At 32.4% G+C, this 13067-nt stretch overlaps 1 protein-coding gene across 1 annotated transcript in view; it reads right to left on the reverse strand.

The window, feature by feature from the left end:
* Ac3 (Adenylate cyclase 3) overlaps positions 1 to 13067 on the reverse strand; it is a 321798-nt gene that overhangs the window by 20921 nt on the left and 287810 nt on the right. The window contains exons 11-12 of the mRNA XM_089651683.1: positions 11133 to 11379; positions 4487 to 4600 (exon numbers count right to left, since the gene is read on the reverse strand). Of these exons, the coding sequence (XP_089507809.1) occupies positions 4487 to 4600; positions 11133 to 11379 (361 nt within the window). The remainder of the gene's footprint in view (positions 1 to 4486; positions 4601 to 11132; positions 11380 to 13067) is intronic.

Here is a 13067-nt window from a genome sequence, read left to right on the forward strand (position 1 = left end):
GCGCGTAAAGAAGTTTCACTTCAAAAACGTTACAATAGCCGATGAGGATGGGATGGTAGAAAGGATGGGAAGTGGATGGATCTAGTCTGTGTCGAGTAAAATGAATTGCAAATATATTATTTATTGAAGTTGCCAGGTGTTGAGTGGAATAAATTGAATTCGATGTACGAAGTTTTACTAATGTAATTTGGCGGGAGTTAGTGTTGCATGGAGTTTTGTCTCGTTTGTCTGATGGCACTCTTAATTGATTTTAGAGCAATCTACCGTAGAGGTATATTTGTTGATGGTTCCATGACAAAGCATAAGAGTTACAAAATAGAAAATTGAAGAAATGTGTAACTCCTTCCTACGATACGGTATTGTATTATTATACTCTAGAACAATTTACATAAAACAAAAGGTGAATAAATAAATATATTTTTGGCAAGGGGAGATCAGGAGCTATAATAATTGACCCACAACGAAAGGCACAGTAAGCAGTAATCAAAGTCATCACTAGGAAAGATTTCAGGTATCCTATTGCATTCTCTATTAAATTGTAATGTTCTGAACGTACGACAAAGTTTCACAAAAATAAATATTTATAAACAATATAATAGCAAAATCGAACCAACATATTATCAAACCAGAAGCCATAACAGTAATGTTTTGACAGTCACGGTGCCAACACAACGTAAAACCCACCTTCGACCAAACATTATTCAACAAACTCTTCGACAAGGCAAGAAACTGCAAAAAACCATCCTTGGGTAAAATTGATTTTTAATTGCGTACAGTTGCTAAAAAAGTTTTACGAAGAATATTAAGACACTGCCACAACTGTAATGGATGGGGAAAGCATCCATCAATCTTAAAGTTGGAGCAGACGATGGTCGAAACTCAGAACAGGAGTAATATTTTTATAAATAATAAATTATAAGCTCTTTTATACAGCACTGCTAGCGTTTTATATCGCACTTTAGTTAGTTCCATTACCTCAACATTTAGAATGCTTCTAATAGAGTTTCCGCCATTATTGCACATAAAACATACATAAAGCACCTCCTTTAGACATAAAAATAACCGCCATCATTAAATAAATAAGCGAGACAACTTCATTTAATGTGTAATAATGCAATAATGGGTAACGAAATAATGGTGTACGCCGCGTGACGTCATTAGTCCATTTCGTAAAGAAAACCTCGGCGGATCACGCGAACTAGTGATGGGCGTAATCGAGGCATTAGTTTTTACAACATGATAATCGAATGGTATTTAGAATTTATGGCTTTATCGCCGTTAACTTAACCCACCCGATGATTACGAAGACGAAAATTGACATCGTTACCTCACCACCAAGAAACACGAATGAAATCGAAAAACTTCTTTAGTTTTTGTTTAAAACTTTACACATGGAATTTTAAATATCCTACAAGATATTCTACAAGATGCGGATAGATTTAAAAAAAAGATTTAAGCGAAATTTAGAGACACCATTTTGTAAGAGAGAAGATTTAGTGTCATGTACTTTAAACATATTAATTTTAAGATACTAAAACTTCATTTCTAATGAACTTTAACATAAGAAACTTCTGTGGCTTGATTTCAGTTAACTTGTATATTTATATCTATCATTGTATATTATATAAAAGCTGTTTGTTTCTTACAAAATAAATAAATAAATTATACTCATTTGTACAACTTACCTATAATAATGTATTTTACATTTAAAATAAAAAATATTAAAAAAATAAATATCGAAATCATTGGTTATACTTTTGATTTGAAATTTTAGATCCGCATAGAATTTACAGTATGTTCCGTACTAAGCGTTGGGGCGTACATAGTAAATATATTTTTTTAAATACCTAAAATTAAGCAAGTCAAAAATCGAAAAGAAGTCACATAGCGCTGTCATCGTGGAATGGTTAAATCAATTTTGTCCATTGTCCATCACTAGATGGTAGATCAAGTGAAACGGAAATGTCACGTATTGGGGTAATGCAAATTATACGATGTACGTCCCTAATCCCCCGACAAACTGTCTTAGTTAGCAAACTAATTCTTGTTAATGTTCATTGGCAAATAATTACTCCCATAGTAGTTTTTCTTGTTCCTCGTAAAGTATGTCCTAATGTTTTTTATTGTGATACCTGTCATGTTCGGTGGAAGATATTATTTATTTAGAATTAACCAACATAACATTCAACCAATGTTTTTTTACTATAATTCCGCAGGGACTGGTTCTTAACTGCTGTGATCTTTTAAGTGTCAAAAAACATCTTTTTATTTTAAGGGTTTGAGTGAAGATTGAACCGTCTTCCCCAGGGTTTGAAGTTAACAATGCTAACACCTAAACCAAATTCTGATTGGATAGTACTGACATTTACTTCGTCATATCATCCAATTTCAGAAGAATACATGTGTGCAGGCGTGTATGTGCATGAGTGCATATAATGCATTGTCAATGACAACGTGTAAATCTACCAAGTTTCAGCTCGATCGGATGTCGGGAAGTGGGTTAGTTTCCACTTCCAAGCATCCACTTCATTCATTCATTCATTCGATCAAAAAACAAAATCTAAATTCAAATAGATCAATTTAAAAAGGGTGAATTTTTTATTGAAAATTTTGGTGATTTTTTCTTGTCTGGAATATTAATAGAATAACACAGGAAGTAACCTTTTGGAACGGGTTAACTTCACCGGGTTATATCAACCCATTTATATTTGTGTTCAGTATGAAAATGATGAAGGTTGTTTTGATCAATAAAAATGTAATTAACCTACCACCTTATTTGTTCTGTTTCTCTGACCATCAATTATTTACCTTCGTAATTTGAAGAGAAGTAGTAGGTAACGGCGTAATTTATACGATATAAATAAATAAACAAATAATCCAAATGAAAGAAGTCTGCTTTCTAGATATAATTAATGAACAGAAACTCAAATTTCCTTCTCTCGTGGTTTCTCAAAGCAATAATAATACATTTATGTACATCTATGAAATATCTTTGAATAAATAATCCATCTTTTACATTTCTGCAACCTAAGAAAGACTCTGTATTTAATTATTTATTTATTTATTAAAAGGACTATTTACCCCAAGAATATCTTAATAGCGTGCACATTACAAATGACTTTAAAATACCCGAAACAAAATGAAGTCTGATATTTGCAATTAGCTTCCATATTCACTTATAAATAGTATCTGAAAATTATGCAATAAATAATTTAGAAATCAGATTTAGAAAGTATTTTTACTCTTATTTGGAATGTTAAATATGTAAAATTTCATCAAGAAGTATCAAAATCTTTCTTTAAGGTGAAGCTTAATGCCAAATCACTATTTTGATTAATTTTTATAACGACTTGGTGTACATTATGATTACCAAAAAATATGCTTTAGATAAATTGAAGGTTTTTCTATAGCTTCGCTTGAGAAGAATACAAATAGAAAAATAAATGACTCAATAAAAAATTTAAATGCAAACTACTATTTTTTTGTATGAACGTATAAAGTAAACAACTTTTAAAAAATACAGTATTATAGCTAAGATTATCTGTGACAGTTTCACTTGATTAACTTTTTTGCTTTCTTATAAAATTATTTACAAAATAAATAAAACCAGTTTTGTGCTTGAAATCGAACGTTACTAGACTCCGTTTGTCAGGCGATTTTAATGCCTATTATCTACGATATAAGGTATACCAAGAATATACACATGTTCGGCTTGTAGCTTCCTCTTAAGGTGTTGAAAAATGAGGTGGAGTTTTTCTATATATTACCTTCCTCTTAGTTTGAAGGTGAAGTGTGCAAAATTTCATAAATCTCTGTAGATTTGTATAATAAAACAAAGCCACGCCGCCCGCTACAGACAATCTAATTTATATATGTATTAAGACTTATAACATAAGGCCTTCCTTCGAGAATATTTTTTTCCTCTAAAATATTAACAGGTAATTATTATTTTTTTTTAATGATAAACTAACGTTTATAAGACAAGGTTTTATGCATAGCATAAAGGATAACAAATAATTAGTCATCCGAAATACTAATACAAATTGAAATATTTGACAAGTCAAAAATATTTCACCAATAAATGAAAATATCATATGTCTCGACGCCATCTAGTGAGAAATTTAGCACTAACAAAGCCTTTCCTACAAAAATAAAGTTGGTTGTTTCCAGGTGAAAAAATATAATAAGCAGTAATTGTTGATTGAGGTACTAGTACATATTGAATCATTTGGCGGGTTGGAAATAAGCCGACATAGCTCAGTGGATACAGAGCACCTGACCGGACATCAGAAGGCACGGGTTCAATTCCCGTTGGCGGCATTTATCTTTATTCGGGAGATATTTTCAATTTGTATTAGTATTTCGGATGACTAATTATTGTTATAATTATAGGTAATTATTATATTTTTTTTGTTGTTTTTCTTGTTTTTTTCATTTTGCTATTGCGCAATGCGTATCATAATAATAATACATCGACAGCACTCACCATTTGCGCCGCATTATTGAGAGAGAAAAGAAGCACCACAACCGTAGAGGCAAGCAACCTAACAGCCAGCGAGCCGCCCAGCTTGCGTCCCATGGCGGCGATCCGTCCGCGACTCTGTAATCACCAAATAGACAAATTAAATAGGTGAGAACACACAAACATGTATCGACAAAATGTTCAGAAGAGCAGAAAACAACTACATATTTTTTTTTAATTTGATTAAACTTCTTCACAAAAATACAGGGTTTTCCAATAAGAGGTGTTATTTTGATATTCAATCGTAAAAGATCAATAGTTTTGTTGCTTGTGCGGCACGTAGCGCCATCTTGTGGAAAGTAAACGTTGTCCAGATCAATATCATCCAATTCCAGCCATAAAAAATCATTACTCATTTCTCGATATCGCAATCCATTCACCGTAACTGTTGCTCCAGCCTCATTTTCGAAAAAGTAAGGTCCAATGACTCCGCCGGATCATAAACCGCACCAAACAGTCACACATTGAAGATAAAGAGGCTTTTCAACAATAACTTTTGGGTTTTACGAGCCCCAGATGCGACAATTTTGCTTGTTGACGAAGCCACCGAGGTGGAAATGGGCCTCATCACTCAAGATGATTTGCAGTCGATTCACTCAAGTGAATTTTAATAATTTCAATGCTGAAGTTGTTGAAGCGTGTATAGGACCATTTTTATTAATGTCGTAGTTTCTACTTGTAAAATGTCAAAAAATGACAGCTTCAAAAGTAACATCTACCGAAATAGCGGGCTAACCAAAGATTGTCCGAGGATTGTTATATCAGTACACAATATGAATCAACTCATTTTAAAAGATAAAATAATCATCACGTAAAGATAAAAAAATCAAAAACATTTTTTTTACGCCTAGGGAATAAACTAACGATTCGACACTAAGTTATTGCGATACGCTGCTGCCTCATGATAATATTGGTATTTCGGTTGGTAAAACAAAAACGTAAACACGTGACACGTTTCTGTGTTTTTAACCTTTCACTCCGCGTAGAATCCGAACCTCGGAGGAAATATATTATTCAAATTCCTCCAATATCAGAATACCCTAAAACGTAAAAGTCGATGCGTTGTTGTGTTTCTACGTTATATGTAAATAATGAGATATGTTATAAATTATTTTACTAACCATACTTGGGTACATTCATCTTTTATTTTATTTTTATTTTTTTTTGTGGTTACTTTTTCCTTTGTTTCTCACCCATCGACTCTAGTCTGTAGAAGGGTATTATTACATTTGTACGCTTTGTCTGCTCGTACTTATGGGCTCCTGGTGGAATACATTACATTTGTATGCGCTGTCTGCTCGTATTTATGGGCTCCTGGTTGAATAAATTACATTTGTACGCTTTTTATGCTCGTGTTTACTGGCTCCTGGTTGAATACATTAGTTGTAGTTTAATGTTATGTTTGAAATGAAATGTTTAAAATTGAAATTCATTCTACACTCTATCATTTTAATCACCTTTCAGACAAAACATAACTTATTATAACACTTAATACATAATCATATAATACATAATAAACATATAATATAAAACATAACATAATCCTTATTCCCTAACTTAGTGGTATAGTATGTAAATAAATAATTAGTCTGATCTATTTACTAATAATTTGAGTAATTCTTATAATCTTATAATCCTCTAACTTCTCCATTCTCTTCTTGCAACCCTAACTATCTCTTCATCATTTTTATTATTGTTCTTTTTCATATCATAGTAATTTATAGATTCTGTTCAAACTGTAAAATTCACCCGCCATAACACAGGGTCATCCCTAGCATGGAGGGTGAAATATCACAAAAACCATATGTACCCTCTAAATCTTGTATTAATAAAATAAAATAAATAAATATTATCGATATACTTAGGTATATCGGTGGAAGCAACACATAATAAACAAGAACAAATCTATTTAGTGGCACTATATAAGGACGTATTTTTGTTTTTTTCGGTTATTAATGAATAATAAAATGTTTTCTGATCATGTTGAGGGATATTTGTAGAAAAATAAGAAATTAACTTAAATTGGATAGTATTGACCAAATTTATAATATCATTATAATAGGTATTATCAAATGTTATAATGTAGAAAAATATAAATAAAAATAGCGCCATCTATGAAAGAGTAGACTTTGAATTCTTTTGAGTATACTCAGACATATTTTTTTTATAATTATTATAGATTTGATGTTTTCTGTAAACATACACACTCGATAAATAATGAAAATTATCCAAATATTTTAGAAATAATGCACATTGTTAAGGTACAAGTAAACCTATCTGAGACGAGTATATCTACTTGACTAGGGAACATATCTTCTCACTTATTGATTCCTTGACATAAAAATATCAACATTTTGCAAAGTTCAAGTTATCATTGAAAAACACAGAGTTATTACTGTTCTGTTTAAAAATAAATCCTAGGACAAAAATACCGTACCGTGCGTTTCCATCTGAAAACATATTGTAGGTACAATGTGTAGATACAGGTATTATCTTATTGCGTTTATGAAACTCTCGGAGAAAAAACTATCCAAAAATTGAATTGTTTGCAGGGTTCAACTTCGAAGTGAATTTGTAATACTGAAATGTAGTTGAAATTTTCATTATAAATTATTTTATCAGTTTGTGTAAATAAGTTTTTATATAAACTAAAGTTACTAAAGTAATGTGATAAAATCATTTTGGGAAAACAATAAAAACACCAAACTCGTATTGCTGATTGGCTGTTTATCTGTGAGTAAGAATGAAAGAAGAAACTGTAACGTATAAAACGTGGAAAACAATGTTTTCGTCTAGACGCTTTTCGCCGTTGACAGTGAACAGTTTTCATTGAATTTCGATTCAAAAGGAAAATATTTGAATTCCAGTTCGAAAATAAATAATAAAGAGCTGACGCTTTTTTACAACATTATTTTCTTACCTCTTCCTTCTTCCCTCTACCTTCTTCCCAAACCAGACTATAAAATTTTCATTTGTTTTGTGGAATAACTTAAACGTCTAATTGTAATATTTAATCATTGAACACAATATTAACAATTATTAAACTAAAATAAAATTATTGCTAGTTCTATGTTGAAGTGTGATACCGTTTAAAATGAAGGAATTTAATATGGTCAAATTACCTCAGTGGTCAGAACAATATGCCGCAATGCAGAGGTCCTAGATTCATTTCCCAGATGCAACCGAATATTTTTCTTTGTTTTTGCTTTCACCTTTTTGGTTTGAGGTTTGTTAATATTGTCATCAGTGATTAAATACAGACAACAGATCCCTGAAAAGGGTTTTCTGTACAACTGTTAGTCGTTAATTCTAATTCCCCTATATAACTCAGTTTAAAGCAAGCAGCAGAATCCTCGCTAATCTCTCGCAATGTATCTAAAACTGTGTTATGTCAGGATCTCTTCGTGTGTCTAACAATGTGAAAATAAAGCCAAATACATATTTTAATTATACGGGGTATCCGGGGGTAAAATGCGGGAGGTGGTAAAGTGTGGGAGGTGATTCTACAAGATGGTAGATGTAAAAAAGAAAAATAACTTATTTCAAAATTTAAATTTTCATTTTCCAATACAAAAATATTTTTCTATGGAAGAATATTTATTTTCGATACAAAAAAAATCATTTTTTTTACGTATAAACTACATTAAAACATTAAAATTTCAGAAAAAGTTTTTTTAAACTTTTTTACATCTAAAATCACGTAAAATCACCCCCCGAAGTACGGTTAAGCATACTTTACTCCCGGACAAGTCTAATGCCTTCAATATCTTTGAACTGCAAAACAAAGGATAATCGGGTTTTGCATTTACCTAATGCCAGGAGTGGTTTATTTTTTAAAACCTTGAAACATCTGATGAATAATCGAGTGAAGGGATCACGAATTATTGATAGAGTGGGTATTACAAAATCTAGAACTTCTAAGCTTTAAATCATGAATAAATGGAAAATGTTGGTCTGCAACCGAAAAATCAATAGTTAATCAATGCATTTTTCTTACTTGAGTACTGTTCTTTCACCTATATATTATAGTTACTAAAGTGTACCCGGCGTTGTTGGGGTTTACTTAGGAGATAAACATATACCATTTTTGACTTTTATTTGGGCCTGTTTGAGATTTACAATTTCTTTTAAAATTATTTTGATGTATCTCATAAGGTTTAGCCAGCGTTAGCAATGTTAAATATATTGTTGAATATATTTTTTTTACGACTTGATTACAAAACGTCGACTTTTCTCTACTATTTATAAGTATAATATATGTGTATGATATATAAAAACGTTACGGAAGAAATTTTCTGAATGATAGTGAAAACCCTATAACAATCCGTTGCGTAGTTTAGAAGGACTAAGCGCACAAACAGACAGACATGGATAGCGACTTTATTTTATGGTATATAGAGATAAGCTTAATATCTTATAAACACTTTCTTAATATTTTCGCTACCTCGGACACAAAATGTCCATTACGAGGTATTTAGCGAAAACTATAGCTAAGATTTTCGATTGGATCTTGGATTTCGTAACATTTTTAAGTAGTAAGTCGATTTGTAAGATTTAATAATTATGCAGAGGCAGCTTCATACTTTAAAATTGATTTACTGAGTGTACGGGGGCATCATAAGGATGCACTATTCCTGTATAAAGTAGTTAACAATAATATTCAATGCCCAAAGTTGCTAAACAAGATTCCATTCAATGTACCTGCGCGTTCAACACGCTCTTGTGTCCTGTTTAAGGTTGATCAAAGCAAAACGAACTCCAAGCAGAATTCTTACCTGAACAGACTACGCAATAATTACAATAGCGTATTATCCAAGGTTGATATTTTCAGTTGTGAACTTACCAAATACAAGAGGTCCATAAAAGAATATTTCTCTGATGGTTTGTGAATAATTTTTATGTCTCTATTGTTTATATCTCTACTATTATTTGATTTATATCTACAACCTCTCTTTATGGCTACAAATGTATTGTTTTATAAATTTTTCGTTTTATATAATCTTTTGTTTTGTATAAATTTTTTAAGTCATATTCCTTTCTCACAAATTTAATTTAATTATTCCATATTGTGCTCTCTCGGTAGAGGTAAAGTCACAAGGAGGAAATCCATAATTGTTTTTATATTACTACATAATACTTATGTATAAACTGATTCAATTTAAACTGTCGATTTCCCGAAAATTAATAAATAAATTTATAAAAACTCCTCCACACTTTGAAAGCTTTGACAGATGTGCCTCAGCCACGATATTCTCCTACACATTTTATCCCTCTGAGGTTCCATTAATCGTGATCAATTTGGATATGTAGCAAATTGCGGTCGGTTGTATAGGGCGGTCATCGTTCCTTGCCGTTTTCACCTCCCCTTACTCGACGCTCCCGCTACATCTATTTGGCAACGACCATAGCATTCCCAGCGTTCCTCCACAATCCTTCGGATGGCGTCACCGTCTGCGATCCGCATGCCTTATATACCCGAGCAATGTCGCTATAATATAGCCACAATATTATATATATATATATATATATATATATATATATATATATATATATTTTTTTTTTTTAATGATAACCTAATGTTTATAAGACAAGTTTTGTTATGCACAGCACAAAGGATAATAAATTATTATAAGCAATAATTAGTCGCCTGTAAATAAAAATAATAAAGTTGGTTCTTTACAGGTGAAAAAAATATGATTAATAGTAATTGTTGATTGAAGGACTATTACATATTGAATAATTTGGCGTGTCGGAAAAGAATATCAGAAGGCGCGGGTTCAATTCCCGTCGGCATTTATTTTTACACGGGAGATATTTTCAATTTTGTATTGATTGCTTACAATAATTTATTATCACAATATTATAATACAAGTACCTGTACTTTTGCTTTTCTGACATGTCCCACAATTTTGATTGACGTTTTCGTAGTTATCTATTATCGATATTATTTTTCATTATTAAGTCAATTTAATACAACTGTCAAACATGTATTTATTACTAAATAAACATTTAGATCAAATGGCTCGGAGAAATTAACCATGTTTTATTTCTACATTCAATGAAACAAAGTCTTATTTCGAATAAGTTTTAGGTGTATTCAATTAATTTGGTGGTGTCATCGCTTACGTAATACATTTTTGTAAAATATACAACTTTTACATAAATTTGGACCAAGATTGAAACAAATCCATCTTAACAAATCTGGTATAGAATCCGTTAGTGTGATTACGTCATGACCTTATATCATAGACTAACAATGCCTTATATACATTTTTGACACCGTTTTTAGTGGCTTTTACAAAGGAATAGTTTATTAAATTATAAACGATTGTATTTTTTCTACACATTTTTTTATACAAAACTGAACTGCCCCGACAACAATCTTTTACATTTTTTTCAGTGACATATTGGAGATGTCTACAGAAGGATCAACATTATACCCTCCATTCGTTTTCTGGGCAATGACGAGTACATATTGTGGTAGTTAATCCCAGAATTTCTACACTAAAAAAAATCCCGACTTCTAGTAATCTGGTATTTGTTAGAACTTTAAAATAAAATGTAAAAGTAACGGATTAGAAAATGACCATAAAAAAAAATGAAAAGTTACCGTAAAGCTCTGTGCCAGAAATGGCCCCGCCACGCTGATGACAAGCAACCCAGCGGCGGTGGCCAGCAGGGCCGCAGGCGGCGATGGGGTCGGCGGAAGAGCCATGGCGGCCAGCACCAACACGGGCGGCAGTAACCCGACGGCGCCAAGCGGAGCGCCCGGGTTGGCGCCACCGCAGCGCCGGTACAGCTGCTCGAGGGAGTTGCTGCGGAACCCGAGCCAGAAGCCGGCGTGCTTTGCTAGCTCGCTGGAATAAACAGTAACATACATTCATGTTATGTTTAAAAGGTGTTATATTTATATATGTTACATACAAGGTATTATATATATTATCCAGCCGTTATTTATAATGTCTACCCAATTTAGACAAAGTGATAATTGACACAGAATTAATCACATTAACTAGCAATTTTATATAATATCTTCGAAGACTTAGGACGGGTTGTTTCGGAGAATTTGAACAATTCATCAAATTTCAACGTTCATTTTCGGGTTGTGTGAAAGACTTATTCAAGTTCTGTTTATATCATCGTAGGCTAGATGCTTGGCAAAACTGAAATAAAAACAGAACTTGAAAAAATCTTTCACAGAACTTGAAAATGAACGTTGAAATTTGATGAATTGTTCAGATTCTCCGAAACAACCCGTCCTTAGATAAAGTAATAAAACAAGTAGGAAAAAAAATTGATTATAAAATTATATTTCAACTTGCGTTTAATTTATAAAGTAAATTTAAACTAGGTTGGGTTAATATAGCTAAGGTTAGGTTAGGTTGGGTTATGATAGGTGAGGTTAGTTTAGGTTGGGTTATTATATGTTAGGTTAGGTTAGGTTGGGTTAGGTTAGGTTAGGATAGGTTATATTAGGATACGTTAGGTTAGTTTGGGTTATGATAGGTTAGGTTATGTTGGGTTATTATAGGTAAGGTTAGTATAGGTGGGCAGCAAGTCAGTTTGTGATGAAAGGCGTAAATCACAGTGAAACCAGATAAACCATAGTTCCCACCTCGCGGATTAAAAATATACGAAGTATTTATGAAAACGGACATGCTAACGACATCTGGCGGAGAAAGAATTGATCCGGCTTGCTTGCAGTAGACACCTGTAATAGTTGGAATTATATCGAGGTTCCGGGACGAAAGCAGAGAGGTCGTAAAATCGTCTAAGACGAGAAAGAAACCCCCTTTCTAGGCTTAAAAATAAATATTGAAGGTTGTCGACCAATTAGATCTGGTCGAGAACGATAAAAAATTTTGAATAACCAATCAGTGAACGGAGAGGCGTGCATCAACTACAGACAAAGGAATGAACTTTGGATCGGGCAATAAAAAGGATAAGTAATGGCTTCTTCTTTCCCACAATAATTAGAGGTGAATGCACTATGGAGTAAACATCGACGTTCAAGGGAACTAGCCCTGGGAATGTTTACAATGACTGAGACATTTATGAGGTATCGAACCGTTGAAATCGAGGGCTTTGGAAGTTTTACAAGTTGTAAAGCACACACACAAAAATGCAATGAAAAAAAAATTATAAACGTGATAGTGTAAGAGAGGGCGGAGAAACTTAGGGAAATTACTGGCAGAATTTTCAACTGTAGTACAATTATTTATGATAGAAGGAGGGTGTCATGTTCGATAAAAATCGTACTAAAGAGAGGTGAGAGTTTTGGAAACAATGGAAATTAATCGTTATCAATTTAAGATGAAACGGACATATTGGTAAATCAATTTTGAATGAAAATCTCGCAAAAAAAATAGACATTTTAGAAAAGTGCGGCGTCCAAATGGAAGGATAATACAGAGATTTTTGAGCTGCTACAAAGGTCCTAGGGACATGAAAATTGAGTGTCAGAAGAAGACAGTAAAACTAAACATATGGCGATAGATTAGATTCAGGAAAAGTAGACATTTTACATAATTATCAGGGTAGATAG

This window comes from Hesperophylax consimilis, chromosome 4 (assembly GCF_061612785.1).
Source record: "Hesperophylax consimilis isolate HC1 chromosome 4, BYU_Hcon_1.0, whole genome shotgun sequence".
NCBI classification, from domain to species: domain Eukaryota; kingdom Metazoa; phylum Arthropoda; class Insecta; order Trichoptera; family Limnephilidae; genus Hesperophylax; species Hesperophylax consimilis.